Source organism: Oxyura jamaicensis, chromosome 1 (genome assembly GCF_011077185.1).
Source record: "Oxyura jamaicensis isolate SHBP4307 breed ruddy duck chromosome 1, BPBGC_Ojam_1.0, whole genome shotgun sequence".
Classification (NCBI taxonomy): Eukaryota; Metazoa; Chordata; class Aves; order Anseriformes; family Anatidae; genus Oxyura; species Oxyura jamaicensis.
This window is the reverse complement of record NC_048893.1, coordinates 149132706-149149555: the sequence shown is the minus strand read 5'-3', so window position 1 is coordinate 149149555 and position 16850 is coordinate 149132706. Positions and strand designations below refer to the sequence as shown.

Genomic DNA, 16850 nt, shown 5'->3' with positions numbered 1-16850 from the left:
CTTTCTTTCTTTCTTTCTTTCTTTCTTTCTTTCTTTCTTTCTTTCTTCCTCTCCTTTTTTTTTTTTTTAACTAGGAAATATATAAGATTGAAAGGTTTAAAGCACTCTCGTCATCTGTTTTCGTCTGTTTGTTTTCATTCTTTTCGTAGGCGCAACTAGCAGTAAGGAAACTCATGATATTCTATATGCCAGGCAAAAAATAATAGTCACAGCAAAGGCATTTGGCCTCCAAGCAATAGACCTTGTTTACATCGATTTCCGAGATGAAGACGGACTCCGCAGGCAGTCAAGAGAAGGTGCCTCGATGGGTTTCACTGGTATGGGCTTCTGCTGATGTTGCAAAATAATGCTTATATTCTTCAATTTAAGCAGATTGCTACACTTACTGCTACTTTGACAAATAACTTACTATTTTTTTATTTCAGGCCAGTTATTGAAAAACTAAATAACATCAAGCTCACCTACATTTATTGGCAGCTTTAACATTGTGCCTAGAAATTTTGCCTGACAGGCTGCTTTTAAAAGCTACATCCCTTGAAGCGTGTGGCTGTGTTTTCAAGAGAAGTTGGGGCAGGGCATGTGCAGGATATGATTTCTCCCATCACTGAGCATGGGAGATGTGATACTGTACTTTGCAACAGCCACTCTTCAGTCACTTTTTAAAATATTTGGATCTCTTTTGCATATTTTTTAAACAGCAGTTGCTAAAAAGTACTTTTTAGGTGAAGGAGTTGTTAAGCAAACCTTGCACACTAATTGCTATGGGAAAGTTATTTTCTTATTATTTTCTTTGATTTGTTTTTCATCTCCTGGCTCCCCTCCCAGTAAGTGCTGGTGACACCTACGGGTATTGGCAGACAGCAAGACCAGCAGGCTCCTTGCAACAGAGCCCTGTAATGCGGACTGTTACCCTGTGATTGGTGTACCAGATCACTCGGACACCCTGGTGGGATAGTGCAGCCACCAAAGATTGTGTTTTTGCAATAGGAATCAGCCATTTGACACATGCATTATAGAATTCTGGGATGCAGCACTGACGTTTTACATTATTTGTCTCTGACCGTCGTTCGGGATGTATGTACAGTAATCGTATAGCCGCTCAGGCTTTTGTTAGCAAAGGAATAGGCCCTGATGATGTGGTCTAGCAAACTGTATTTTTACAACTAAAGGCATATGATATCTTAAAGCAGTAAAGTAATCAAATACAGCAAGTGTTCTTTTAAGTGATCTGGACCTGGCAGTAAAAGAATAGCCATCGATTCTCTTCAGCACAAACTCTGCCTTTCCGTCTGCTGAGCTTCAGCAGTTGCAAAAGCAGATCTCATTTCAGAGGCAGAACTGGGAGCTCCTCACAGCTACAGAACATTATCTCTGTCCGTGTGGACTTCCACCCTTGATTCGTCCGCTATTGAAGTGGGGGAAATAATGGAGCTCCTGAATGGTAGCACCTGCTGATGGCTACGTAATTGAGACCAATATTTTCTAGGTTAAGGAAGGGCTTGATTTTTGAAAAATTTAAGCATCTGAACCTCCTGTTGACAGAAGATGGAGTTGCAGATGCCCAGCACCTTTGACAGCACTATTTTTGAATGCTTAATGTGCATTTAAATACTTTGCTCACGCTGCCAGTTTGGAAAATTCAGAAATGCAAAGCATAAACAGCTTCGATGGTGTTTCAGACTCCACTGTCTTTCTGTAGGAAGTTGTTTCACGTCAGGATAGGGCCGAGGTAGGAGACAAATAAAAAGGTCACGTGTAGCAATTTAGGGCATCAAGTCCATTTCTAACTTGACCGTAAAGGTGTCTTGCCCTTCTGTACATCTGTACGGGAAGTCAAAATGTGTAAAAGCTACTGACTGCATTAACACAAACTCACAGCTCTTTGCCTTCTGCCTCCCTGCAACCGTAATCAACACATCTCAGAAATGCAGCAAGCAGCCTGACAAACGCTCCAGACATAATTAGAGATGGGTCAGCATCGAGTTTTCTGATTTGGTGGCCAAAAAAAAAAAAAAAAATACAAAAAAAAATCTGTTCAAGTCAAAACAAAACAGAGTTTTTCATATTAGTCTATCCAAAGAATTCAAAATGTTTCACTTGTTCTTTTCTTTTTTTTTTCTTTCAGTTTACTTAATCTTTCCTTTTTTCTTGGTTTAGCTAAAATAAAATGCCATTTCAAAACTAAAAGGAAAAACATTTAGTTCCAAAACTATATAAATGAAACATTTTAATATTTACAATTTAATATTCATCATGGAAATTTATGAATGGGAGTTAGTTTAATCCATGTCCTTCTATAAAATAGATCCTATTTGTCACCGACATTTGTCTGATAATGTGATATTAAAATCCTGAAATTTTGCCTTAATAACAAGTTGTAAACACATTATTCTTGTTATTTTAAAATATTTAAGATCACACCTTGTTACTTTTTGATGTTTAATCAAAATTACTGAAATCAACAGGACTAAAATGAGCTAATGCTGGCCAATTGCCCTGTTAGCTGGCAAAACGCACACTTACATGCAAAGGGACAAATCCACCACCCTCAAAAGTAAAAATAGACTCCACAGTATTCAGCAAAGTTATATGTCCTTAGATATTCTTGTATTTGGACTTAGACCAATAAAATCATCTTTAAGGTAATCAAGTCTGTTTGCTGATGTTGAAACAAGCTAAATAATGAAACCATCTATTTGGTTACTCTGTCAGTGTTGAGTTTTCTTTTCCAGCTATCTTTCAAACAGTCTTTTTCTTTTTCTTTTTTTTTTTTTTTCTCTGAGTGTGTTTGCATAGAATTGAATGTTTTCAAATGTCATTTAGCCAAAGTAATTCATCTTCTGTATGTATATTAACATACACGTACACTCGCACACTCACGCATAACTGGCAAGGCGTTTTGTAATGCCTGAAACTGTGGACTTAAAAGTCGGTGTGCAGCCTGTGCAAATGGTCGTCAGATTCAGGAAGATTTATGTAAAAAATTTAGGAAACCTTGCGATAAGCTTCAACAGCTGACTTTGTCATTATAGAAAGTCCTGTGCTACATGCTGAGAAGCCAGATATAAATACGAAACAGCATAGGTTTCCTCTCTTTTTGCAGTCTTTTGTAGAAGACTAAAACGACACCGTCATACAGTTACCTAAAAGACTTGACAGGTATTGACTTAAAGCACGATATATCAAGTGGTACTGTAAAAAGGATTTCATGGTCATAAATTTTAATGTCTTCCAATTTTGCACTCTCTCAGTAACTTGTCAATAACAACAATTCCGCTTAAAATATTTGCTTCATTCCTGCATGGCATTACGTCTATTATACAGTTATTTGGATACATAATCTGTGACAAAAATCAACTGAGTGCCATAAATCAAAGGTTCGATTTTATGCTCTGCAAATTGTTCGGTAATGTTTAACGATACAAAGTGCAGTTTCCAGCTACAGATACTCGTATCAAAAGAAAATCTTTTTACAGAAATGTTTTACACTTTTAAAAAAAGTATATTCATATTTTTACTTTTGTCATAATTAGAGATTAAATAAAATTTTAAAAATATTCTTTATTTTTCCCAGAAGGTTAGGCTTTACAGGGTTGTGCAGGAATTATTTGTGCACACTTCAATTTTAGAATTAGTTTAGAATAGGTCATATTAAAACTTAGGAGTATCGTCAACTTATTAATGGTGACATTTAATAAAATTGACTAAAATACCTTTGATTGGAATTAACGTAAAACATATTATTTAAGGGAATTTGTCTGAATGTAGTTCCTTTCAAAAGCTACAGATCTTACAGAGTTTTAAATGTTTTGCTATTTTAAAACTATTTTTAAATAGTTTCCGCGCTGAAATTTCAGACGGAATTTCTGGGTGTCCTGAAGATCATCAGCTAACAATTGCTTAATGGGAACTAAAACAAAATGGAACTATCTGTGGCTTTTTTTTAAAGAAATGCAGCAGCATTAAACGTTACTATTTGTTTACCAAAAACAAGCGGATCGTGCTCCTGCGCTCACAAACTCTGTTGTAATGCACATTTATCTCCAAGAGCTGGTGCAGTCCGATAAAAGAAATCCCGGTGACCGATTTTTTTTTCCCCCAGTCGCTCTGTCGTTTAAAATAGGCGCAGATGTGTGGCGAGGCGTGAGACCTATTACACGTAGCAGTGTGCCTGTTTCTAGCTTACTCCCAGCAAGTACATCCCAAACCGTCCTGTACCATGCAGGAAGCCTTGCCGGGCTCTGCTGCACCCCATAGACACTTGTGGGCACCCTGGGTCACCCCACGAGTGCCCATCACCCACTGCATGCCCATGCAAGGTCCCCTGGGTCCCCTGGGGTCCCTGAGCACCAGGCAAGGGCCGGCGGAGGAGCAGGGGCAGCTGCCAGCCCCTTGCCCATGCCTGTGGTGCCCGGGCTCCGTGGGACTGCTGCGGCCAGTGATGTGGGGCTGGGAGGCACGAGAGGTTCACGGGATCAGGCTCGCCGCTGGGACTAGTTCTGCTGTGTGGCATAGAGGGGATTAATTCGTGTGGCGGCGAGGTTTTGAGGAGCTGGGAGTTACGGCAGCCTCACTTTATTAAAACACTCTTACGGCACGGCGCGGGTAATTGTGCAGCGATCACGCCGTCTGTGAAATTCCCTTAGCAATGGACTAATAATGTCAAGTGCCACACTTTTAAAACTGTCAAACAAATTAGATATGTATTTGTTTTAATGTAGCTAAGTACAATAACAGATTAGAACGGATTATGTGGCTGTCTATTCACATTTGAAAATCTCTAGTAAAAAAGGCAACACCTATTTTTATTTTCCTAATGTGTGTTCATACAAGAAAGGATTAAAAAAAAAGAAAAGTGCTTCGTAACACTTCAGGGTACCTCTGGCAGTTGTTTAATATATCGGTGACTAAACAAATATCCCAACCTACTTGCACCTGCAAAGTGCTGCAACAACAAAAATGTCAGCGATGTTGGGTATCTGATGATGCTAAGCCAATGCTAAGAACGATCCTGATGCAACTGGTAACTTTTAAGTTCTGCAAATCTCATTTTCCAAAGAGATTTTAACGCAACTTATTTACAATTGGCTGGAGGTGCTATTTATATAGCTAAAATTCAGAGGCGCGTTATACTCAAACATTACTGACTGCCCCAGACAAACAGTTCCACCTGAGACGACCGATGGAAGATGCACGGACTGAAATAGGGAGGCAGGAGAAAGAGTTCTGGGTTCCTTCAAACGGCAGTGAATGCAGGTATTGCTCAAGATATTTTTCTTCTTAAAAAATCTGGCAAAGAGCTATCTGCGTGCTGTCCAGTTAAATAATAAAAGAAAATGAGTGAAATAATTAGTTAAATAGCAGAAACTCTGTGAGGCATAGGAGAGCCTCAAGTGGTTGGAACATTTTGTTTGAACATCTGTTTGTCGATGCATGATTCTGGTGTTATTAATCTTCTTTGTAGGTAAGCAGGTGATTCACCCTAACCAAATTGCTGTTGTCCAGGAACAGTTCTCTCCCAGCCCTGAAAAAGTAAAGTGGGCGCAGGAACTGATTTCTGCTTTTGAAGAGCATCAGCGATTAGGAAAGGTAAATATTTTGTTGATATAATGTCGTGGAAACCAAATTTGAATAATATTCATAATTTAGAGAGATCGGTGATGGCTGTTTGCATTTATCTTACAAAGTATGCTGCATTCGAGTCATGTTCATGAAATCTGGATCCGAATCTAGACTATAGAGTGCGTATTTATTATAAATGTGGCACTTTCCAGCGTGTTTACAAATAGCCTGGCTGTCTTTTTCTCCCCGTTTTAACTCTAATTCTTTAAGTACAGAGCCTTTTCAGTACATGCATATATCTACAGCATCAGGGAGTTAAAACTACTTCTCAGTTGTGTCGCAGAATCATGGTCTGACAGTCAAAGGACAGTGCTTGCAACCAAGAGGCAGGTAGCCTGGCTGAAGACTCTGCTTGTGCAGACATCATTTATGGAAAGGGATAAACAGATGAGGAAGACGTGGTTTTCAGAAAATCTCTGCATTGGTAAAACTGCTTCACTTTTGGGGGGGGTTGATCCTGCAAACGTCCCCAGCAGCGAGTGGATTTACTTTTGAGCAGAACTGCTTGCAGATTGTGGGTTTTAATCATTAAAAATGGGAATGTTTTATGTGCGTTTGTACCAATTGCTGGACCTGAAATTTGGATGGAGTGGAAAGCAAATTAACACTAGAATATGATTGTTCCTAATTTAGTGCATCATTGAGTCTCACGTTTCCTGCTCTGTGGGTTTCTGCTATGTAAATATTGCGGTGGTGATGCACAATCTGTCTCCACTTTGTGCCAGTAATACTTAAATTAGGGGTCGCCTGAAGGAAGATTTTATGCTAGTTGCGGCATTGTCAGTTAATTATCTTAAAGGTTATTTGCTATAATCCAGTTTGCCTCTTTTTGAACGAAAAAAAGTTGCGGCGAAATATGTTTGTCTTAGTGACAGCCAAACTGTGGATAGCCAAAAAGCAAAGTCCCGATGTCAGAACAGGTAGTGCGGGCGAGCAGAAATGGTTTACACGTGCATGTCTGTGATTCGAGTGGGAAAAATTATCTTTGGTAACGAAGCTCATGCATAAAGCTGTGCATAGGTTCTCGCTTTCTCCGCTGTCGCTTAGAGGTCTTCTGCGCGTTTCTTTGCTTGCTGGTGGGTAGCAGTAAGCTGGAGCGTGCCCTGTCCCCCTTCCCCTGCTTCTCGGCTGCCCCAGATGTTGTGTGCTACAAATTCTAAAAATGGTCAAAGCAGAAATGATGCATTCAGCTCAGGATGAAAGTGTGGCAAGGTATTTGCTGTGGGTCTGCCCTTCCCTGTGCGAGCCCATCTGCGGTACCGAGGTGTTTCTAATACATCCATTACTATCGTATTTGGGTGCCATCCTGAGCAGTTATTTCAGGGTCACCGTTATTATGTTATATGCCTGTATCTCTTTGTTCTACTCCCTCAGTTTCGAAAGGTAGCTGTCTTCCTGTTGGTTATTTGGAAATAGAAAACCTATAACCAGTTTTGTACGTTATTCTGCTTTACAAAGCTTGAATCTGTTACAAAAGGCATCCTTATATAGGCACTGCTAGAGCAAGTGTGTAGGCAGGTAGATGCGGAATGAAAAAAGCCAAGTGACATACTCAGCCAAATATTGCTTATTTTTATTGCCTGTGAAATACTTTTAATTCAACTGTGAATTTAATGCCAGAGTCTCACCTAAGGAACACCCGCATCATTTGAATGAGTCCCAGTATCACTCAGTATTGAAGCCACAGATGTTTAAAATTTAAGCATTCTGTATTATTTTGATTTATTTTGAAGTTGTCATTTTATTAACACCGGTTTCTTGATTATATCACCCATTTTTTTATTTTTTATTTTTTAATAAGCGCTTTTTAAATAGGCTGTAAGCTTCTACAATCAGGCACAAGTACAGATTTGTGGGGGTTAGTGGCTTGGAGCATATTTTTAACCAAGCAAGTTAAATGCTTTGTATATTTTTGCATGTAGTCATCTATCAGGAAAAAACAACTGGCAGGCTACTCTGTGAACTTCAGGATATTGCATCGCTTCAGTATTGCTGCACTTTATAACAAAATGGGAAAAATAGTTTTCCTTGCAGTGTCCCCCACAAACTTCTTAGCCGGGTTTGCATTTTAGTATTATAAATGCGTCAGTAAGAAGAGCTTGGGCAGCCTGATTACTTAATATTTTTCCAAAGCAAACACATCTCACTGAGGGAGCCTCTGGCTCTGCGTCCTAGAGACATGCTAAAATGTAAGTAATAACTCTTCCCATGCCACCTCCTGACAAATACTCCACGCAGTGGTTTTAGTAATCCTCATGTCCTAATGAAACACCTCTTCTGTTTTCCTTTTCCTTTTATTTTATTAAAATGTTCGTGTCATTGAGACTGAAAATGTAGCTGCGGTTAATATGGTTGAGGCTTGCGTGCTTTTGCCATGTTATTAATCAAAGTTGAAAGCCTGGAAAAAATAAATGTGAGGGGTTTGTGTGGCCGTTTGCATGGTAGATATGTTACTGGTCTTCAGTCTCTGGGATCACAGTTTTTTGTTAATTAGTTTGAAAGTTTGTTGCCCTTGGTCAACAGTATTTTATATTAAAGTACAGTAATAAGCTTTTATAATCTGTTCCAGTTTGAGAGAGACAATTACCATAATATTTTTTCTTTGAGAGAAGGCAGAAGTGGGCTCCTTCATCCTGGAAGCTGAAATGCTTTGGCAGAGCAGCCCCCAAATATGAATACTGAAGTTAGTAAAAAATTGACTCGCAGATGAGCATGACAGAATTGGAGATGTTGTGACAGTGTCCAAACAGAAGGGAATTAGAGACTTTGCTGGCCAAAATTACTTGGGCTTACATTACAGAGACAGTCCTGTTTGGGGGGTTGTTTTGGTTTGGCTTCTAGGCTGTTTTGTTTGTATTTTTTTGATATATTTTGTAACTGAAAAATAACATATGTAGGAAGTGAATGGTACTGGTGTATTTTGGACAAATAAAAGACAAAAGTTGAGAAACTACATTTGGTGTTTCATAAAATTACTTATTAAATGTTCTCTTTTGTCTAGAACTTTGAGATCTAAAAATGAAAAGTGCTGAAAAGTATTATTTCTGTATCGTTTCAGTATTTTTCTGGTAGAATGGTGTTATTAGGGGATGTGATTTCCAAGATTAAAAACTTTACTGTAAATAAAGCAGGGGAAGCTGTTGGGAAAATGTAACTATAAAATAATTTCTGAAGTATTTGTGCTGCATTAAATGAGAAGTGAGTTTATAAATCCAGATTAACTGAGTCTAGGGAGGCAGAGTTAGTGGGAGAAGCTACTAGCTTTATTTCAAGAAAAAGATCTTGCTTCTATCAGTGACGGTTCTGCTCTTTACTGTGGACGTAAGCCCCGTGTTTACAGTACCAATACACCAGATACATGAATATACCTTCTCTAGCTGTTTGCATATGACAAGTAAGTGGGACTTTGGAAGTGCATTCTTGAGCCATTTGATTTGTAAATACATCAGGCACAGTATTATTATTGTAACTGCATCTTCCTGAATCATCCATTTTTAAAATAAGATTCAGACAGAAGGAAGAACACAAGTGTCAAGTAAAAGGTTGCTTACACATTTACATCATGTGCTGATTTATAAATGTTTTCAAAGCACCTGCACATCAGACCAGGGAATAGGGAGCTAAATGCTGCCACCAAAGTTGCCTGTCAGGTAAGGGTTATTTAGTTAAGGTCAGTAATTCACAAACCCAAGCCGTATTATGGGTTGAACATTTTAGATGCCAACGAGTAAAGCAGGAGAAATATCTGTACGCGCCGTATGCGAATGCACAGACTTCTTCTAAGAAAGCCTTTGGCATACGTTTCTTGTATTATGTTCTGTGCCATTGTATATCATGTGCTCGGCGGCTGAGGAATAATATATATGAACGCTAGCGATTTGACAGGCTGCGGAGCTTCTTTTACAGACCTTTCCGGGATTATGAAAAATCTTAGGAATGCATTTATTTACACAGCATCCACCCAACAAAGGAATGGAAATTTCCAGCAGTGGCTCCCTTATAATGCTCTTTGTCTGGGACAAGCTACCCCAAGCCACTGTATCTTGGAGACGATGCGCCCTCGCGCTTGGGCCGCATCCAGCTCCCACCAGGGCCTGGGGAGGTCTCTGCCTCCCCACAGCATCCCCCTTGTGCAGGGCCACTCACCCTGTGCCAGTGGGGTGGTCTGGGACCCCACTGACCCATGGGGACCAGCAGCACGTTGTGGTGTTGCACCTCAATACACAACACACTCGCTGTGTCCGGGGGCTCTGTGTGGATCCAGCCCTGCTCCCCTTGTCCAGGGAAGGCTGGAGGTGGAGCGGCTGGGATCCCGGCCAGGGAAATGCCAGTGGCACGGGGATGGATGCTCCTGGCTTCTGGGTTTGCTGTCGGCCGCATAAATCGGGCAGCATGGGGGGATTCGGTGATTTGTGTGACATTGCCACCTTTCCTAAGTGCAGACAGAAATCAATAAATAAATAGCGTTAGAGCCCGTATTAACGCTTGAAGTTTTGCTGTACAACGTTATTATTTGAAAAAGATGTTAGAAGTGTGCTTTGTGACACAGCTGAAGGCTTCTCTCTCAGAAGGACCCATCTGGGGGCAAGTTTTGAGCTCTTCCCGCAGAGCAGAAGGGGTCGTATTAGCTAATTGCTTGCGCTCTACCAGTTCCTACACTGGCACAATCAGTCCTGAGGGAGTTGTGCCAGGTGGGGTGAGCGGGAGACAGATTTTAACTGTGCGGGGCCTCAAAAGCTCCTAAGCAGGGCAGAAACTCATGCAAAACACTTTCTTGCCTTCGGTGGATCTTAAATCTGCTTTCCTCCACCCGTCAGAGACCTGTGCCCAGCACGGGGGGCAGGGGTGCCGCAATGCTCTCGGCCACGTCGCTTCCCTGCCGGTCGGGCACAGGAGGATGGTGGCTGTGTACCTCCATCCCTCTCCATCCAGGGGCAGGTCCCGTCCTCCAGGACTTGACCCTGCTGAGGGTCACAGTCCCAAAAGCTTGTCACAGTGCCAAAAGCTGCTGAACACTAAGCAGAGCACAGAGGCCACGACACACCCTCCCCGGCTGTGCTTATGAGGTAAAGCAAGCGCTCACAGGCCGTCCCTCAGTTTCCAAAGCAGGCCTGACACGGGGTGTCATGTTCAGACCAGATGGCACTTTCTGAGGCTTACTGAGGGAATTCAGAGGCCTGAACAGCCAAAATGTTGTTTCGGTTAATTTCAGCAGCAGCAGCCTCGCTGCCTCGCCACTCCTCTCTGTGCTGGCTGCCGCTCTCACGGGGCTGGAGCAGCCTCTGCAATAGCTCAGGCAATTGAAATAGAGAATTGCAGTGAGGGATGGCTGTTCAACCCTATTCAGAAAATGAACCTGAAATTAGAAAAAATACAGAACACAAAAATAATGGTGATTCTGTTCCTGTTGACAGAACGAGCTTCGCTGTTATTACTTTTCTTGCCTGCATTGTATTTTGTGGCCACCTTCCCCTTCAGTATCGAATGCCTTTTGTGTGTCCTGTAGGCACCTACCTCCAGATTAAATTTTCTAGGCTGTATTTAACAAATTGCTTCAATGAGTGTAAGCCTCAAGTTAATTTTAAATGACTTAATTAAGGGCATCTGAGGATACTGAAGTCTTAATATTAGTTACTTTTCATTTTTCTGTGTAATAACCATGATGCTCACTGACTGGATATGATGTGTGTCCAGCAAGCTGTTTTTGTGCTATAAAATAAAGATTTCCTTGGCAGCAGCATCTCCATCAGTGTGCTGTCTAGGCTTCTTGCATTCCCAATCCATTTCCGAGATGGAGGATGGAAATTAAGCACAAATATTCCTAGGACTCTCTTCTGTTTCTTTAATTTTATTCTTTCCTGCACTACAGGAGCACACAGGAAGGCAACAACCACAGTGAGAAGGCACCTAGAGAAAACGTAACCCTTGTGTCAGCCATTTGTTCAGGGATCTTAAACAGGCTGTTTGCTCAGTGCAATGTGGAGACCTTGAAGTAGTTTCTGTGGCTGGACAGAGCAGGATCCTCTGGCCCACCCTGGCCTAAATGGCTGTCCCCAGCAGTGCAGGAAGTTTGGGGAAAGCCATAAAATGGAAAAACAGCTTGCTTGGCTCACACAAGGGGAAACAGAGAGGGCAAGGCAGACCCTTGTCTGTGGGCTGGGAACGATAATGTCAGGCAGAGGAGATTACACGATTCAAGACTGAAGGACATTGTAGGTCCCTGTTCTTCATCTCTTCTGCCCCACTGTGGACTGGAGGGATCACAAAGTCCTGCCTACCTGTTGAGCTCTAGAGAGGACTTTTCTGTCAGAGTTCTTGTACTGCTGCTAGGGGTTTATTTGAGGTAAAAATTAATCTCTATTTCATCTTGCTGTTGCTCTTTTTTTTCTCGACCTTTTGTGTCCTTTCATCCTTTCCAAGAGGCAGAATGCTATCTCACACAAACAGGCTGCCGCCTGTGTCTGGCATTACAAAGCGATACATCCTCTGAACCAGATAACTGCTTCCACTCTGGTGGAAGTTTGCACAGGTGAGAAGAAACAAAAGGTGGTGATATTTAAAGTTTTCTTCACATCAACAAGATGGCTGCAGAAACTTGCTGGTGTACATACCTATGTTGCAGGATTCCCAACCCTTGCTTCAATAAGTCACAGAGACTCCCTGAGCATCCCCTCTTGCCAAAAAGAAATTTTTGACAAACCTTTCCAGGGACCATTTATTTTTCCCAAAGATTTTGTTTCTAGGTGCCTTTCCTCACAAAATGTTGCAGCAGAAAAGGGGTGAACATCTAAGAGATCGAAAGGAGAGGATATGGAAATACGTGACTTTGCTTGTATAGCTTGTTGTATGTGGAGTCTTGTGTTTGTCCTGTGTGACTGCACTAGTTATATTGTCATTTCCTACCTACTGCAAAAATGCTAGAAGACCAAGAGATGTGTGATGATCTGATTCGGAGGCAGGACAGCAGAGAGCAGAGAGCAGCGAGGAGTGGGAGACATTATCATGTTATAGCCTGAAAAGTGTGCTCAGTTGACCCAGATATCATTGAAAATCTCCTAGCAGCTCACTGACCTTTGGAAGTTCACCAAAAAAAAAAAAAAAAAAAAAAAAAAAAAAGTGAAATTATGACCCAGCTCTCTCTAATGGCTCTTTGGCTACAACTTGCAGAAGAAAAAAAAAATTAATTAAACCTGCATTCAGCACCATCACAGCTGTTAGCTTATTTCCTACTCTTGACTTCCCCAAAAATATGGTTTCAACCTTCTGTTTCAAGGGAAAGTCATTCCTTTGTGGTTAGGATAATCACTCCTCCCCCAGGCACAGACCCAGCTCCACTTGCTGCGAGCTGGGCTCCCTTTTCTTTTGTTCGTATACCTGTAAGCAAACCCAAGCCTTCTTTTTAAGCCCCAAAGCAGAGATTTCCACATTTCCTCTGCAGGGGGGCGCTTAAAGAATGTGTGTTTTCATTTAATCCCTGGGGGAATTATCTTCCTGAATGCCATGCTTTTTAGGAGGATCCTTTGCCATCCACCTGCTTCCTTCCCTCCTCAGAAGAGCAAATCTGCCATTCTTCCAGAACACAACGCTCTCATTTCCTTAGGACAGTTTAACGTTGTGCAGGATTACAGATAATGGCCTCAGAGCTGGGTGGATTTTAGTGGGTTTATTCCACTTATTTTTGTGGTCTCCAAAAAGACATAACTAGATTTTGGGGGATTTAGAAGTGGAAAATCCACTGAATTACAACGAAAAGAGCAACTTTTTGTCAGATAAATGTGGTTCAAAGATGTTTCTTGCATCTGTTGGACTTCAGGATGTTTGTCTGTATGAGTGCTCCATCTCCCCTTGCCAGAGGCATGGAAGGTTTGGCCAGCTGGCATTACCCTTTCTGCTCTTTTCCATTTAGCCTGGCATCTGCCTGAGAGTGCTCCCACAGGTCACAGGGGTGGGAAGAAGACTTCCATCATTACTTATTTGGACAATGTCTGTGTTCACACACAGTCTCTGGGCAGCGTTACCAGAGCTCCCTGGTCCCCCCGTGTCCACCTCTGCCAGGCCCTAGGTGCACATCATCTCAGGAAGTAGCCAGGAAGGGTGAGGACTTCCCCTCGCTCAAGTCTGCTCATCTTCTGAGCAACAGTCACCTAACTAGAGGAAGAGATTTGCTGGCAATTCCTCAGGCATTCAAAATCCCATCTTATACCTACATTTAATTCAAAATTCAGCAGCTGGTGCTTTATTGTCAGTATTACAATTTCATGGAACGTGGCCTTGGTTTTCCTCTCCTTTTTATTCCAGTGGCCAGAGTACCAGAGTTCCCTCCATGCCAAAGCTTTACCTTCTCAACAGCATCCCCTGTCAACTCCAAGCCTAACCTAAATCTCCAGTCGAGGTTCCCAGAGTAAAAAGCTTTTGAAAAAGTTGGCTGTCTCCACATGGGACTGCCCAGAGCAGTCCATACTTTTACACACACAACAACCAAGCTTAGCACTATTGGCTATGTTCTTTCATGTCTTTCAAGACAATTGATATGTTTTCTCCTATAGACAAACCATAAGCTTAAGGTAGTAGTTTTTACAAGTATCTTTAAGAAAGGCCTGGCCATTGTCAGACAGGAGTTAAAGTTGCTGGCTTCATGTACAATGAGATCTGGTAGAACAGGGCTTCAAATCAAAGGTTTATTAGCGAAGGTCAAGGTAATTAATAACAACAGCAGTGGTTCACAAAGCAGAGTACAGAGTCCTCACAACCAGTGCTCACGTTTGGAGTCATATCTGTAACCAAACAGGAAGCCAGTGGACTTTCTGGAGATTTTAGGACTTATTTGGTACTTTGAAATTTCTGTGCTTGCAACCCCTTAGGAAAGCTGATCCCGACATTCAGCACTGATGCAAGTTATTAATATTTTCCAGTGGTCTAAGAACTGAGGGTCTGCAGTAGCCCTCACAGAGAGCTCATCACAGCCATCCAGATGGACATGCATAGAGGCACAAAAAGAACAAATGCTGAGGAAAACACCACAAGCATTCCCAGGTGTGGGAGTACCTCTAATTCTTCCATCTTGTCAGCCAAGGGGGACTTGCTTGTCTGATCGCTGTCCCACATGTCCCAGAACAATTATTATTTCACTTTAATTAACTCATTGTCTTTCATCCAAGCCACTGCTCAGAGACAAGTGTGCCAAATAGCTGTGCGGTCCCTGAAGTGCTGTGTACCCTGATAGTTTTAGCCAGCTTGTTTCTCTAGTTTACCCGGTGGTACCCAAGGAAGCAAAAGGTGGAGGGAGTAAAGCAACATGAACATTGTATATTAGATGAAAAGGTTTCAGGAGAGGTGAAGAAGTATGAGACTTTACTTTCCCTGGCCTGAAAAAAAACATGAAAGGATTTCTCACTGGAGATCCTGTCCACACAAAGTTAGCACAATTCTTCCATGCATGATAAATGCTAGCAAGAGAGTTGGCTCTGTAGTTTCTTCCCCTTTACTGGTCCCCCCAGGACATGTTGATCCCTAGCAGATACAGAAATCACTAACTCTGAATTCTGGCCATTTACTTCCTAGGAAGAGAAAATGCTTCTTGTCATAAAATTTATATTATTTTTACAAGATGGTAGTGTAGATTTATCAAGATCTTAACTACCCCCAAAGGTTTCACAGGGCAGAAGTCCCTGGATGCTTTTACACACACACACACACACACACGTCTTTGTGTTCCAGGAACCACTGCATTGACGTGTTCATTCTTGGGCCATGGCATATAACAGATCAATGCTGAAAGTCTTCCTGCTATGTGATGCTCGTTTCCAAGAGGTAAAGGAAATCTCTAGAAATGACATACAGATGTGAGACAGTCAAGAGCTGTGTCCATGATCCATGGCAATGCATGGCCAGAGTTGTCTTCTAAGTTGCCAGGAAATAGCTCCCAATTATACACTGAGCTTTGTTAGACCTCGGTTGGTTTTGGTTTTGGCTACATTTACCCAAAAGGAGGTTCATCAGGTACAAGCCCAAGCTCTGCCAAACCCATGTGTTGGAAAGTTTGGTTCCAAATCTCTACAGCCTCTCCACAGTCATCTGTAAACTTACCACGTTATTTAGTTCCTAATGCATAACTTAACACCTTTTCACAGCCTACACCATCAGCTTTTCATAAACCCATGCCTGTGAACGTGACTGTTTTCTGTCAACCCTATGTTACCACCTCCCTCGCCTGTGGGCTGGATCGTTGTGGCTCTGGGGGGCTGAACATGCCCACTTTTTTTTCCAAGACTGTCATGGCCTGCACCTTGCAGAAATAGCTGTTCTGTTTTTAAGAGTGTTACTACTGAAATAATAGAGGGCTGGACGCTACGGTGAACGTATTGCGTTCAAATACAGAGCAGTCCCCATGGGATGCAGCAAGTGACACGGCACCGGCCACATCAAAAGATGGCGGTGGAGGAGCAAGGCCTTGGAGGCCTCTGAGGCCCTGGTGGGCCGCTTGGATGAGCAGGCAGGGAGAAGAGGAGTGACCAGGCTTTCCTGCACCGTGTTTCTGGGCACCATCACAGGGCTGTCCAGAGGGGTATACCTGTGAGCCCCTCCTCGCCTGGGAAGGACTCCCAGGGCTGCCCGCTTTTGCCTTCCTTGCTATTTCCCAATCGTCTTCCCTGACGGAGGCACACAGCGATGGGGCTGAGGCCACGCAAACACCGATGCGAAGCCCGGCCCTGCACCATGCACCTGCATTTCGCGCCGCCAGCTTCTCACCCGGTGCAACAAACAGTTTAACCACTGGAAGTCCGAGTGCCGGCTGGAAGTGTGATGCCATTGAGAAAATTAGCCAAAAAGAAAATTTAGATCTATGACTAAATCGATCCCCAGATTGGCACTATCAAAGTAAATGGTGTTTATAGAAAGTCTCGTTTTCTTTATATTAGTGTGGGTGAAAATCAAAAGAATGTTAAGGGCAAATTTCATCTACCAGAGCTGGAAAAGAGAGCATGGGGACAAAGCTGTAATTACTGGTATTTCCTATCTGTTGAAACCTGTGGGTGGAAAGAGAGGCAGTGAATAGGGTATATTCAATGGCATTAAAATTGGTTTCTTTTTCTGGACTTCAGCTCAACACTGTAAATTAGCAGGGAGAAATTAAGCCTCGGAGTGAACAGGCAGAGAAGCCAACTTCTTTGTGCTACTCGTTGCTGTTAGAAAATAAACATTTATTTTTTTTTGCCTATGAGAATTCA

The 16850-nt window shown here is 42.2% G+C and overlaps 1 protein-coding gene and 1 long non-coding RNA gene across 2 annotated transcripts in view; one reads left to right on the top strand and one right to left on the bottom strand.

Annotated features, from left to right (window-relative positions):
- Nucleotides 1–16850, bottom strand: part of LOC118162529 — a 37378-nt gene that overhangs the window by 10298 nt on the left and 10230 nt on the right. The window lies entirely within an intron of this gene.
- CLYBL (citramalyl-CoA lyase) overlaps nucleotides 1–16850 on the top strand; it is a 157413-nt gene that overhangs the window by 137485 nt on the left and 3078 nt on the right. The window contains exons 6-7 of the mRNA XM_035318712.1: nucleotides 150–317; nucleotides 5465–5589. Of these exons, the coding sequence (XP_035174603.1) occupies nucleotides 150–317; nucleotides 5465–5589 (293 nt within the window). The remainder of the gene's footprint in view (nucleotides 1–149; nucleotides 318–5464; nucleotides 5590–16850) is intronic.